The sequence below is a fragment of the Protopterus annectens genome, chromosome 1.part2 (assembly GCF_019279795.1).
Source record: "Protopterus annectens isolate FY-2018-M chromosome 1.part2, PAN1.0, whole genome shotgun sequence".
NCBI lineage: Eukaryota > Metazoa > Chordata > Ceratodontiformes > Protopteridae > Protopterus > Protopterus annectens.
In genome coordinates, this window is record NC_056727.1 from 991,522,268 (window position 1) to 991,537,910 (window position 15,643).

The 15,643-nt window shown below is 41.9% G+C and overlaps 1 protein-coding gene across 2 annotated transcripts in view; it reads right to left on the reverse strand.

The window, feature by feature from the left end:
- The window catches only part of LOC122792214 (protein argonaute-1), a 1,920,205-nt gene that overhangs the window by 194,132 nt on the left and 1,710,430 nt on the right, over positions 1 to 15,643 (reverse strand). For both annotated transcript variants that reach the window (XM_044059955.1, XM_044059956.1), the window contains one exon: positions 13,542 to 13,643. In XM_044059955.1, the coding sequence (XP_043915890.1) occupies positions 13,542 to 13,643 (102 nt within the window). The remainder of the gene's footprint in view (positions 1 to 13,541; positions 13,644 to 15,643) is intronic.

Genomic DNA, 15,643 nt, shown 5'->3' on the forward strand with positions numbered 1-15,643 from the left:
AGTGAAAATCTTCCCTTAAAGTATGCAAAGTCTCTCCAAAAGAGTAATCCTGAGGAGGAGATGCAGATGGGATGGATTCCTCTGCATCAGAATCCTCACAGGGTGGAATAGAAAATTCCTGATCAGAAGAGGAATCAGTAGAAATGGAAACCTGATCTGAAGATTCATAATCAGTGCCTTACCTAGGCCTCTTAGCAGGGGGCGGGATTCGGAACCCCTGATCAAGGTTATTAAATCCTCACCCATTTTGATCATCTGTTTTTTAGGCATAGGGGCCTGAGCACTTGGCTCATGCGTTGGTTTTGTAGACATAGAAGTTGTTTTTGACCTTGTTTTTGTTGCTGGCGTCGGTTTAATATAAAAATGTTGATGCCTGAAAACACCCGCAGAAGCTGGTGCCTGCTCAGCGGCTCCGGACCCATCCAAGGGAGAGACATCTGCGGGTTCAATACTCTGAGAATCTCGCGGCATACCGGACTCTGAATGGGTCTCAGTAGAGGCCTGCGACTCAAAAGTAGTGGGTATCAGGGGCTGTGAAAGCACCTCACTGAGTACCGGCGAACCGGCCAATGGCTTAGGAGAAGCTTCATCATCGGTTTTGGACCTCGACGGTCTGTCTCTGTCTTTCTCTCTGTGTTTTTTATGAACTCCGATAGTCTGATTGCTAACTGACATTTCAGGATAATTAAATCTTGAACCAAAATATTTAGAAGCAAAAATATACCAACGCTTAATAGTGCGCTGGTTAAATCTAGCACAAAACCGACAGCAAGGCACGTTGTGATCAGGGCCTAGGCAAGGAATAGAGTACAAATGAAAATCCTTATGAGGTATTTGCTTCCCACAAGTAATGCAATTAACTTTTACTGACATTGGTAAGGAGCAATAAAAAGATTCCCCAACGGGGAACTTAGCTTTAGCTGAAGACTTCGGTTCTGAAACTTGAATTCGAAAATTTCAGGAGTTGGCCGACCGGCACTTGCAAACTGTTTCTGCTTTGGGCACCGTGCAGCAAGAAAGACTGAATAAAATGGCGTCAGCTGCATGTTTTATACCCCTGATGACCTAACGTTATGGAAGAGGAGACAGCAACCGGCGCAGGACCCAAGACTTTGTTATTCAGGCCGACTGAGAGCAACCTGCCAGCGGATTACCCAAATGTAATGACTGCAACATTGAAACACGAAGAACATCTGATTTATGTAATGTTACTTAGGTTATACTACATATAACAATATATGTGAAGTACAATGCTTGTAAACATGAACTTAATATAGTTTGATTACTTTTATATACATGTAAATTTGCCTATGTCACTAGTCATAATTCAATAAAGGTGTTAAAAAAATTAAGATGACACAGATATATCCTCAGTGATGGCCTCTCTTTAGCCCAGGCTAGTAATCAAGGAGCCTTAATCCTAACCACTGAAACCGGTGAGAGTGAGCCACTAAAAACAGGAATGGATTTACACAGTATTTTTCAGATGCATCTCTTTGTATCAAGCACAATTTCTCCCAAGAGCACACAGGGAACATGCTCCAGACCTGGGACTGGAGACACTGTCTCTCCAGATCACAAACAAGACTTACTTTGGAGTACTGTGTCCCAGTTCCAAGCAGCTGACACACCCGCACCTGGGTATGTGAATTTCACACACACTCCTGGGAAAGGCTGGCACAGACTTACTAGCTGTACCCCCTCTACCCAGACTACAACGTAACCACAATGCTACCAGTCAGAGACTCTAAGGCTCTTACAAGGGTATCCAATTATACTGAGTAAAATAAGAAGTTATGTACCTACCATAACGTTCCATGTTAGTTGTCTTCTCTCGCCTTCTTTCTTGCTTGATGGGTTCGGAGCCGATCCCTCGGCTCCGACTCGGCACTTGCTAAGCTCGAGAGTTTCTTCTACCAGCTCGAGGCAGCCCCATATCCCATGATGCAAGGCAGTAAGTACCCAGATCTCGTTTGTAAACAAAGGGCAATAGCACCAAGCATACAATACTTCCCAAAGGAAGAAGAAACTTACAGATGTAAAAAGGACCAGGTCTGAATGGTCTTTAGCATAATAGTTTCTTATACAAGGTCTGTCCAGGCCAGGGGAAGGAGGGAGGGTCGCAAGAAAGAAGGCGAGAGAAGACAACTAACATGGAACGTTATGGTAGGTACATAACTTCTTAATGTTAAGTTGTCAATCTCGCCTTCATTCTTGCTTGATGGGACCGCGTCCTAGCACCTCTATCCTGGGTGGCTCAATGGAACAAACTCTTGAGGACTGTAGAGCCAAAACTGGCTCTGTCCCTGGAGGCCAAGTCCAATTTGTAATGGGAAACAAAAGTGTGAGGAGTGGCCCAAGTGGCGCTGCACAAATAGTGTCCAAAGGCAGTCTAGCTTGAAAAGCTGTAGAAGTAGCTAAACTCCTAGTTGAATGTGCTTTAGGTTTTGAGCACAGCTGTTTTCCCCTGAACGTATAAATTTCAGTGATGACCGAAGAAAGCCATCTGGACAAAGTCACTTTAGAAACAGGAAGGCCTTTTTTATTATCCGCATAGGAAACAAAAAGTTGATCAGATTTTCTAAATTTTTTTGTTCTGTCCAAATAATATCTAAGCTGACTGTGGACGTCAAGATAATGTAGCTTTTGTTCAGCTCTATCTGAATAGTTAGGAAAAAATACAGGAGATCAATGGATTGATTCAGATTGTTTTTTGAAGCGACCTTAGGTAAAAAGGATGGATTAGTTCTCAAAGATACTCTGTCTTTGTGAAAAATCAAATAGGGGGGTCGAACCGAAAGAGCATGAAGTTCAGACACCATCCTGGCAGATGTAATAGCCACTAGGAATAAAGTTTTCCAAGAAAGATATTTCAGGGAACAAGAAACAGCTGGCTCGAAGGGGGGAAGAATCAAGGATGTCAGCACTAAATTTAGATCCCACTGAGGAGGAGGATTCCTGATTGGAGGCTTTAGTAGGAAAATTCCTTTCAAGAAGGCCCTGCAGAGCCTATGGGACATAATATTATGATCTGCTATCCCGACATGAAAATTAGAAATAGCAGCCAACTGAACTCTGACTGTGGAAGAAGAGGAGCCTGCATGAAAAATCTCTGCTAAGAAGTCCAGAACTGCCTGAACAGGGGCAGTAAAAGGATCAATATTTTGGGCCTTAGCCCAATAAGAGAAACGTTCCATTTGCTTGTGTAAATCCTCCTGGTAGAGGATTTTAGTGAAGCTACTATGATGTCTCTAACTGGGTTAGAGATCAAAGGAAGCCTGGCTAAGGAAGGAAGTGGAGCAACCATGCTGTGAGGTTGAGAGAAGGGATTGACCGGTGCAGCTGACCGGATTGGTGAATCAGTAGATCTGGCACTGGGTCCAGATGCCACGGCTGCACCAAAAGGTGATGATGGAGGAACGGAACCAAACTTGTCGAGGCCAGTAAGGGGCAATGAGAATCAATTTGGCTCTCAAAACGGTAGCTTTCTGGATCACCTGAGGGATCAGAGGAAATGGAGGGAAGGCATAAAGAAGTCCCTGGGGCCAATCCTGGGTCAGAGCGTCTCTGGGGGAATGGCCTGATAGAGGGAAGAGGCTGAAGAAGTCTGGACATTTGCTGTTTTGGGGAGTAGCAAAAAGATCGCAACATGGACGACCCCATTCCAGAAAAATCTCTTCCGCTATGGATTGCTTGAGAGACCACTCGTGAGGCATGAGAATAGTTCTGCTCCATCTGTCCGCTATAATGTTGGTTTTCCCAGGGATATGCGTTGCTACCAGAAACCGATGAGAGGAGATCGCCCATTGCCATAGTCTGAGCGCTTCTCGACACAAGGGGTAGGACTTGGTTCCGCCCTGTTTGTTGATATACCAAACTACAGACATGTTGTCTGTGTGGACTGCAATTGTCCCTACGGGAAGAAAGTCGTTGAGGGCTTGCAACGTTAAAAGCACTGCTCTCATCTCCAGGACATTTATGTGCAGATGGTACTCGAACGGTTGCCACGTCCCATGAACCATCCTGCCCTGATAATGACCCCCCCACCCGATCAGGGAGGCATCCGTGGTGACAGTGGCTATCGGGGACGGAGGTACAAAGCACCTGCCTTGGTGAACCTGAGACGATGTGATCCACCAAGCAAGATGTTCTTTGCATGTTTGTGTCACCAGAATCTGGTGACGCATTGGGAGTTGCTGGTATGACCACTGTGTGAACAGCATCCACTGAAGGAGGCGCATGTAGAATCGAGCCAGGGGAGAAGAGTAATGGCCGCAGCCATGAGACCTAATACCTTTAGAACCATTCTGGCCTGTACTTTCTTGCTGGCCAGAATGATCCTGACATGAGTCTGAATGTCTGAAACTCTTTGTTCTGTAAGGGTAGCTGACATCCGAACAGTGTTTAAGTTTGCGCCTATGAAGGTAATAGACTGGCAGGGCGATAAGGATGACTTTTCGAAGTTGATTGAGATGCCTAAATGAGAACAAAGGTCTATTGTGTAATCCCTGGCTTGTATAAGCTGATGCCTGGTGGTGGCTGACAGGAGCCAGTCGTCGAGATACGGAAACACCTGGAATCCTTGACGTCTCAGGTGAGCCGTGACCACTGCCATGCATTTGGTGAACACTCTGGGGCTGTAGTGAGACCAAAGGGCAGGGCTCTGAACTGGAAGTCACTGGACCCCAGCAGAATGCGGAGAAATCTCCTGGAGCGTCTGTGAATTTTGATGTGATAGTACGCATCCTGAAGATCTATTGAGCACATCCAGTTGTCCTTCTGTAAGAAGGGCAGAATTGACTGAAGAGTGACCATTCGAATCTTGTCTTCCTGACAGACTTGTTGAGTCTGCTGAGATCCAATATTGGTCTCCAGTCTCCCGTCTTTTTGGGGACCAAAAGAACCTTGAGTAGATTCCGGGCTCTGAATGGTCTATTGTAACTGGCTGAATGGCTCTTTTGCAGTAGTTTTGCGATTTCTAACTCTGCAATCTCCCTTAGACCGGGTGGTACATCTGGAAGGGAACTTGAGGGAAGGGACTTTCCTCGAAAGGAATTATGTAACCCTTGGATATGATCGACTGTACCCATCTGTCTTGAGTGAGGGAATGCCAGGCTTCTGGGTACAGTGATAATCTTCCCGACTGCCTCCAAGGAGGGACAGCCGGGCAACACCTCAGGGATGCTGAAAGGGCTTGTCAGAGAGAGGCTCCCTGTTTCCCTGGTTCTTCGACCCCTCTGCCTCTAGAGCGGCGTCTGTTGTTGTTACCCCTCTGCCTCTAGGGGTAAACTGACCACGTGAATCCGGCGTGACTCCTTGGGATTTACGGAACCACATCTTCCCACCCTTCTGTCCTTTGGGATAAGGCCTAGAAGGAGTGGAAAACGGACTCCAACAGCAGAAAGAGTCTTGCCGTCCTGTTCACACCTGGTCAAGGTTTCCTTCACCTGAGGGCCAAACAAAGCTGACCCATCAAAGGGAGAATTTGTGAAGGACGCCTTAAAGGGATCCAAAAATCACATAGCCGCATCCAGGCTTGGCGTCTAAGAGCCACACCTGTGCCTGCGGCTCTACTGCTCCATCCGCAGCATAAGATATTAGCCGCATGGAGGAGTTAGCAATGGAATTGAGGGTTCCTAGCTGTGAAGCAATCTTTTCTTGAGCCCCTGCAGCTGTAGGATCCTGAACTACTTCTCCCAGCTCCTTCAGGATATCTCTCTGGAGTCTGGTGAAGTGACAAAGACAATTCAGCGAACGCATAGCAAAGGTCGCTGAGGAAAACATCCGCTTGCCGTACCTATCCATGGTCCTAGAGTCCTTATTAGGAGGATGGACGGGCACGGAAGGATCTGCAAGTTCCTTTTTGGTGGCGCAGCCACCACCATGGCATCAGCGGGACACCCTTGGTAAGGAATTGTTTGTCACTCGGGGCAGTGATAAATTTTGAAGGCCTCCTAGGGACTGGCTCTACAGAGTCAGGAGCTGCCCACGCCTTTCGTGCAATAACTTGCATAAGGGGGTCGAAAGGCGGAGACACCCAGGAGGTGGAGGGCCGAGATCCAAACGCCTCTAGGTATACTGACTCATCCTCAGAGGGATTGTTGGTGGGCCAGTTTCCCTCTGTTTCAGAAGTTCTAGGATGTCTGAGAAGGAGACATCCTCAGAGGGGATCTAGGGATCCCTCTGACTCATCAAAGTCAGTATCCGGTGACAGACTCGGGGGAGTCTACATGCTTCCTCTTACAAGTCCTCTTCCTAGGAGGATCTCCCGAAACATCAGGAAAATCCTCGGAAGAGGGGGAAATTCCCAATGGGGAAACCTGAGGCGGAGGATCTCTGGGTCCTGTAGCAAGAGAAGTGGCAGAGATGTCAACAGGTACTATAGAGGGAGGAGCTACGGAACAGACTGCTGACTGATACCAGTGGCCAGTACACTCTTCATTACCTCGAATGCTCCCCTCCCAGGCAGGTCCGAGAGAACCCGCTCCGAAGAGCTAGGAACTCCCGGGACCACCGAAAGGGAAGTCTCCGAGGCAGATGTCGGAGCCGAGCTCACCAAGGCCGAGGCTCCAAGGGGAAGAGCGGGCTCGGACAAGGGTCCGATGCCACTCACCCCCTCGGAGGAGACCATGGAAGCCCGACCACGAATCCCTCTAAGGAAGAGGAGATAAGAGTAGAGGCTGAAGGAACAGAAGGGGTATCTGTCCTCCAGCCGTAGCAGTAACCATGCCCGAAGACTCCAACTCCAAACTCTGGGGTAGAGTTGAAGGAGGAACTGTAACGGGGTGTGGACCAACAGTCGTCTGCTGAGACGGACTGTGTAGCATTTGGGCCAGTACCTGTGACTTGAGTAATCTACTGACCACTCTCTCTAGGTCATGATCTGACAACCTGGATGACCTTGAAGATCGGCTCCGATGGCTCCGTTCCGATAGAAGAGGCGGCCGAGCCGAAGTAGCGGCTCCAAGGAAGGACCCCCCGACCTCTCCCGGGAATGAGCCATCGGAGCCGATACTACAGATCCTGTCGGAGCCGACTTCTCGGAGCCGACAGAACGCCTCGATGTATCGGCTCCAGCCGGAGCCGATACAGCCACCAAAGTAGCGGTGTCGGAGCCGAGCGGAGCCGACACCGATGCCTGTGCCACATGGGTGTCGGAACCGATCGGCGCCGACATCGAAGTGGACAATAGATTCGGCACCGATAGCCATCGGTGCCGAAAGCTGTCAATCCAGAATCGGCTCCAGCGGAGCCGATCTCGACTCAATGCAGTCGGAGCCGAGGCCGCAGGCTTAGATACAGAAGCCTGGGCCTTGGCAGGTTTTGTTGATTTTGGTGGAGCCGACTTAGCCGGAGAGCCCTCCGGCTTAAGAAGGCCCCTAAGAATCAACTTGTTACGTCTCTCCTGCAGGACTCTCTGGCTGAAGGAGTGACAAATAGCACAGGAGTCCTGCAGGTGAAGAGGGCCCAGAAAATATAGGCAAGAAGTGTGACCGTCTGTCAGAGACATCTTCTGACAGCACGAGTCACACTTCTTAAAACCTGAAACCCTCTCCTTTGACATGGTGCCGAACACACAATACACACACACCAGTCAAATTAAATTAAATTAAATTAAACAAAATACCAAGAGGTATTCTATAAAACACCAACACACACACCCTAACAGGGGGGGGATGGGATAGGGAATTGACTAACAAAAATTAAAAGAGACAGGGAATTTCTGTCAGAAAGGGATAGAAATTAAATTTAAACTATCAAAAAATTAGTTTTAGACTAAAAAAGGGGCTTGAAAAATCACAAAAGTGAACAACTTACCAGGAGCTGGTAAAAAGAAGACCTCCTAAGCGAAGCGGCAAACGAGATCTGGGTACTTACCGCCTTGCATCATGGGATATGGGGCTGCCTCGAGCTGGTAGAAGAAACTCTCGAGCTTAGCAAGTGCCGAGTCGGAGCCGAGGGATCGGCTCCGAACCCATCAAGCAAGAATGAAGGCGAGATTGACAACTTAACATGCAATATTAATATAAATGCTAGGGTGAAACCAAAGCAGCAAGGCTTTTCGGAATAGCTACGGCATCAGTAAAATAAGCATAAATAATCTTAGAGAATACTTTAAACATCTTGAAAGACCAGCCACAATGAAAGCTATAAAAATATTTAATAATAAATAAAATAGAAAACATGAGCATACTCAATATCTAAGTACAATAAACATCAGAGTTTCAGTCACAGGAAAAATAAAAACAACACAGATTCACACAGATGCAGAAAAAAACAATACTTAACTAATTTCACTGCATTTCCTGACTGTCTAAAGAAAAACTAACTGTTCCCTAGCTAACTTAATACAGCAAGGCAAGATTAGATGCTGAGATATTTACTTCCACAAGGCAAGGTGATGAGGTTCTAACTAAACTGAACTGACCTGACTGACTGAGGTAACTGACAAAGATCTTTTATATCAGGTTCCAAAGAAAACAAAAAAACTGCTGTTGAGTTCCATTTATCAGTGTTGGTTATAGAATGACATAAAATCTGATCACCTCGCTCTGGTACAATACACACAGAGCTTTGCTAAGATCTGTTGCAATATCTGAAAGCTATAGAACAAATTCAAAAACTTCTACTCTATCCAGAATTCTTTGTTTAAACATATAGATTTAATCAGTTATAACACTGTTGATACAGTTATAACATAAGCATCTGCACAAATCACTGTGATAACCAATGAGACAATTCTCTACAAAACTCCAACTAACTACATTGGCATATGTTACACATGCACTGGCCTATTCTCCCTGGCACATATGACAGTACCTCACATTGTCACACCCTCTCTTCCCAATTTTGCTAGTGCTGAATACAGAAATAAGGATGTCTCAAAATTACCCACTAACTTATCTCATTGTTACTACGAAGAACTGAAGTCTGTAGTTTATGTGGACTTATTGATAATTTCCCAGATAATGCAACCTCATGTAACCTTTTTTAGGTGACAGAAAAAAATATATACATTAATGGGTATATAATAAAAGCAAACAAAACTAAATACTTCTGACTATGGCTACTATGAATACTGCTGTCCAGCAAATTAACATTCTGAAGTATCACAGCAAGGTTTATGCTCTCTAGCTTATCAAATACAGAGCTTCACAGTATACAGTGCTTACAAAAAGACAGTGGATTCAACTAGCAGGTAGCATTTTCTAAATTTAAACTTCATAGGCAGAGTAAATTCTTATAATTAAAACTGGCTTCTTAATGGAATTTTTCTATAAGAACTCAGTGTTTCCTCCTATATACCAGAAGTATTTCAGATTCAGGAATACATGGAAGAAGTTTATGTGGTGGGGAGATTCGCCACACATTCCTTTGAAAATTCTAACAGCTCCCACAGAAAAGAGTAGTTTTAAGTGTTCTAACCCTGAATGTTACATAGTATCACAGTTTTGGTTAAACTAAGAAAATGGTTTTCTAATAAGGTTCATCCTTTAAAAAGGATGAGGATAGCTTATCTTAGTAAGCTGCAACATTACCAGGGATTTATTGTCTGCAAACTACTAAGTATGTAATGCTTAACTAATCTTAATTAAGCTACCTGTCCAATAGATATTAGAAAGTAAAAATGGCACTCCACTTTCACTCTCTACCTCCCAGTCACCATTGGGGTACCTCAAGGCTCCATCCTTGGTACCCTCCTCTAACATTTTCATCAACACCCTCTATACTTCCACATCAAACAACATGGTACACCTACAAAAATTACTCTGGAAGCTTTAACACCTCCTGAAACATGGCTTTGTAACTTAACTCATGCTCAACCCAAAAAAGCCCAGCTATTGCTCCCCCCCACCAATCCCTCTCTCATGGAAAAAAAAAAAAAAAAAAAATTTAGAGTTCGCTCTCTCTCGATAATACAACCATTGAAGCTGCTATTAGGGGTGATACTGAATGATAACCTTACATTTGACCAGCATATACAAAACTGCAAAAGAAAAACTCATCAAAAAACAAAGATGCTTTATAGATCCAAAAATGTTCTCACTGATGCAACTAAAACTTCAACTTCCCACTACTTATCTCCTCCCCACTCTTCTTTATGTTGCTCCCATCCTTACTAACCTCCAGGCTTCACTAAAATTAAAACTTGAATAATGCTATAACAAAGTTGCTAAACTTGCAGCACACAGACCTTTCAGAACCCACCACTGTATAGCACTGTAAAGCCTAAACTGGTTAGAACTGCCACATCAACTACCATATTTACAACTTCTTACCACCTATAAAATTAGCCAGCATCCATCTGCCTGTCCAGCACTAAAAACATTCTACACATCTGTGTTTCCCAGTTGGTCATTGCTATCCAGTGATGAAAACCCCCGTCTACAAACCTAGCAAATCTGCTAGGCATTGTCTGTAGTCGTGAAAGTCTGCTAAGATCTGGAACTTACCTGTATCCATTATGTATATACCTTCCCTATCTTTCAAAATCACTCTAAAAGACTTCCTAACTAAAATCTGGCTCTGTTCTAGCTTAAAAACCAAGAAAAACTAAATCCCTAAATGTGAACATGTACCTTTCATTCCTTATACCTCCTTACTCATTCTTCACTTACTTACTGCTAATTCTCTTCCTCAACTTTCTAAATATAGCATAAGCCTATTTTCCCTCACTTCATACTGAAATTCCTATTTGTATTAGACTAACTTGCCTTTAACTTTGCTACAAACTGTCTAAAATGTCTCTAAATAGTCATATACCTTGTACTGATTCTTAACCATTATTTTTATATTGTCTAAAATTATTTCAACTGCAAATGTTTTTGTTTTATTTTTGAAGATTGTAAAATTGTTTTTAAAATGTTTTGCAATAATTTGGAGCTTTTCAGTGGAGGCCTGGGGAGAAAATGGGCTTCTACCCAGTTGGACTTTACCAGTAATCAAATGTCAATAAATTCAAAATATTTTTCTAATCTGACATACTCCTTTTAAATGGAAAGGGTTAATGCAATGATATCAGAACTGTAGTCTCCATCATATACAATGAAGAAGGCAAACATTCTTGTCATTTACAAAAAATTCTCTTCAAGAATCTTCAGGCACACAATCTTTATTAAAAAGAGTAAGGAGAATGTTATGCTGGAATGGTGGCACAAATGGTTATACTTTCTAAATTACTTTTGTTGCTCTCGGAATGAAAACCTTGTCTTAGCCAGACTTTCCTAAAGATGACTATCTTACTGAATTCCCCATACCGCTCAATTGTCCCAGATTTTCATGGACATACTTCATTTTGACTCAAATTTCAACTCAGTCCCTCTTAAACTCTCATAAAATGGGTGATTTTTGGAGAAAAGGTGGTGAATTACACTTAACAATGACGACAACTTGAGTCTTCTAATTCAGAAAATATATTTTAATTTACATTTTTTTATTCTGCCAATGTCTCAGGTAAACTGTACTAATATATGATAAAAGGAAAATGTAATTGCGAGTCTAAGGCAGTAGTGTATTTAAGCATATGTAAATCACGTTCAGCTTTTTATGTAGGAAAAATGGAGAAAAAATTCTCCCTACATATATATGCACATGAATATGCTATTAGAAAAATTAATCTTTCTAATGCCTTAGCCAAGCACATAAAAGATCATCCCAAGCACCAATTCATGTACACCATTACTGATAGTGTATCAATAGATGATAAAAAAGCATGGAGTTTGTTATTAGAATTAAGGGAGCTTGAATGGCAAGTAAGGCTACAAAGCAAATAGCTGGCCAGGAATCAATGAGCGGAGCTCCATAACCCCGATTCTGAAGCTTAAAGCCTTAAAAAGAAATAAGATAAAATAAATGGATTATCTTTAAAGGCAAGGTGGATATTATGTAGCATGAGTTAGGGTTTATTTAATGTTTTTATGTATGAATAGGGCAGTATTGGTTTTCGAAATAGAAAATATGCACAACATTTTTTTTTTTTTAAATATGTATCACTTTAAATGGAATAGTATTTAATTAAGAGGATATGATGTCATCATAAGGTTTAGTATTTAAATCAGAACATTTTAAGAAGTGGTGTCTGAAGAAGTTTACATTTATCTAAATGAAAGCGCTAACCTTTTTTACATGATTTTGTCTTTGGAATAAAGTTCCTGATTTTAAGAGTTGTGGCTCGTCTTTGTGGATCCAGCTTAGCGGTTGCCTGTTTTTCATTTTTGCAAAACTGTACTAATATTTTGAAAAAGTCCCTGATTATTTCCAGACTTATCCTTGATTCTGTTGAGATTTGACCCTGATTCATTAAGAGCTATGCTACTCCCTGGCAGCTCTTATTGCAGATTTTGCAAAAGCAAAACAAAGTACTGTTCCTCTCCATTATAAATGGAGTAATTACTGAATTTATGGGTCTACATTACGACGTCGGAATGCCAAAAGAGCGAACGCTCTTACATCAACACAGAAGCTCCTAAACCTCGAACGGCCAGAACAGCATTTTTTCCCCTGGGGGGGGGGGGGGGATCACTGGGCCAACAAACGAACAAAAAAAAAAATCACACAAAATAAAGTGGGGGGCTTCACCCCCCCCACACACACACACCACTCCTACTTAAATATACCAACTCTGGGATTGCACTACAATGGAGGAAATAGCAAAGTCAGACAATGGCCCAGCAATTTTTTTCCAGGGGAAAAAAATCCCTGTTCTGGCCATTCGAGGTTTAGGAGCTTCGGTTATTCTGTGTCGATGTAAGAGCGTTGGCTCTTTTGATGTTTCGACGTCATAACATAGATCCCTGAATTTACAGTTCAGTTAAATTATTAAAGTGCCTGTAGAACTTTTGCAGTGATACCTTCTTTATTATGAGTTTACATCATCTTTATTATTGAGTACACATATCTTTTGTATGCGTCTCATGCTCACCTGACACCAGGTTCTGGTTGAAAGGTCAGCAAACCAGTCCATCTAGCCAGTTAAACAGAATAAATTAATAAAGATAGGTTGGGCTAGGTAGACAGACAAATAAATGGTATGGCTGTCATCAAAACGGTTACATCACTTGTATAAAACTATTTGTCAACTCAAACATTATCAAATTCTTAGTTTCACTTACATACAATTGTTACATTTTAGGGACAATAAAGAGCATTTTTCTTGTTTTCTTTGACAATGAAACATTTAATTGCTGCAGTCATTTATTCCTTATTGTCAACTTCCAATACACTTTATTCAATTTTGCTGAACCTTTTAAGTGTTCAATGAATTTAAAAATTCAAAAATGTTAATGCAACAAGAGGTAGGGTAGGTGGGTGAGACAGGAAATGGAGTATCATACACTTTGATGCTAACTTAATACGAAGGAAAAGTAGCACACACAGTTTTGCCTGTTTGTTTTAGTAATTTTTTTTTTTTTAACTTGGCACAGTACTTGAACCTGATCAAATTATTTTTTAAACGCCACTGACAAATTCAGAATTAAAGGCACTACTGGTTAAACAAGATTTCTCTGTGATAGCTATGGCAACTATAGTATTTACATTACCTGGATACCTGCATGACTGCACAGGTAGAAGTCAAACTCAAACGGATGTGTAATGCTTGTATCAACTGTGGTTCCAGCTGGTATGTTTCCACTTTTGCCAATCTGTAAACCAAACAGATATGGATAAGTACCAGAAATAATAGAGTGTAATATGGTTCATCCATTCATGCACAAGTCCTAAAACTGGTTGTACTACTGAAAAATGTTAATCAACAGTTCATTACCGGAGTAGCAGTAAAACCCTTTAACAAAATCATCTGTTCTGCACATCTAGACTAATAATTTATTTCATGTAGCATTCTCGATACAGTCGTTCCAGTGTGCCAAATAAAATCTTCATGGAAGTCCAAGGGAACAAAGCAAATAAAACAGATATCAGCTGACCTATGACATCATCATCTTTGACATTGTCCATGCTTGGGTTTATCACTTGGAGTGATCAGTTTCCAGCAAGCAATTTGAGAGATACTGCAAATAAAGGACGTGTATGCACCCATTAAATATGCTGTGACATATGATAGATACACAAACTCACTGAAGTCCACCAGTTCAATCCTATTTACAAGCAGTCATCTTGTAAATTATAAAATAATGAACAACTGAGACCTACACTGCTAGACATGTTATACATAACTAAATACTCAACCCAGTGTTATGAACCTTTAGCAGCACAGGTTGGGCTAGGAAGAAACTTCCAATATAGATGTGTGGAATGATGGCATACCTGACCCAAAAAGGAAAATCCACTCAGATAAACTAGTACGGTACCAACATATCTGACATCGAACATAAAGGACCCTCCTTGATTGGTATGACTCAAACCATCCAAGAGAAAGAGGCTAGTAGAATGCACAAAAGCAGACCTCAGAAAGCAGAGTCCTGAAGAACTACCATACCAAAGGGATTGCAATTTCCAGTCACAGCTGAGATGTTAATGATTGAAGGCTTGCACTGAATAGTCAGGTGGACACAGTGCAGTTGATAGAAGATGACACTTCAACAGAACAGTATTTTAACCCCAGGGCAGCTACTTGACAGGGTGGCAATATGTTCCTTTGAACAGATTCAATGTTTCCTGCAAAGATCACCTCAATGCCATAAATAATGCTAACAGTACTTCTAATGTTTCCAAAAATGACTTAAATTGTTCTTCAGCGAATAGGAAGATGAAAAGGATTTAACAATTAACACTTAGTGATTTTTTTTAACTCATGCTTGTCCCTGGCTGTTTCCTGTTAACATCACTGGACAAAAAAAAAATGCAGACAACTATGTTATGGGCCCACACAGAACATAAACATCAGTTACTTATTTTACAATATCTTGACAGCTACAGTAACTATTAAATTGGGCTGACAAAAATCTTCTGATATATAAAACAGAAAAACACAAAAAAAAATGATAAGCTACTATCTTAAAAGAGAATACTACACTAACTGTCTTGAATGGCCATTTTAAGCCTAGCCAATAATCTGAGGTCAGAATGAAGCCCTGCACCTTGTGTCTATAAGGTGACGACCTTAACCATTATGACAAACCCACCAATCCATCAGTGCAAGTGGAAATTAAAAATTAGTGCCATAACAGAAAAATCTTTTTTTAATCCATACATCTAAACACTTCCTTTTAGTGCATCTCCATAAATATGGGGGTTACTGAACCAAGTCAGGTGTGGGTACATAATATTTTGCTGTCATTCACTTTATATCACAAAAAGGCTTGAGACGATCTCCAAATCTTCTACAACACAAACATGTCCTTTTTGGATTTATCAAGCACAAAATATAATTTGCAAATAAAGCCAACTTTTCTTGACTACCATACCAATTATATCCTTGAATTTCTGAGGCCCTCATTTTCTTTTTCAATGGCTCTAAATTAAAGACGAATAAAGGTAAAAGAATATCACTGCCTGGTTCCTCTGTTCAAACACACCTCATCATAGAGGAACCCTCACACCTGAATTCTTGTTTCTGATCCTTTACACACCTAGCTAATGCACCTTATTACTGTGTGATGGAATGCAAATACCCTAATTCATAAAATCTCATCTTATTCTATCAAATGCTTTCTCTGCATCAAGACCCATCAACAATAGCAGT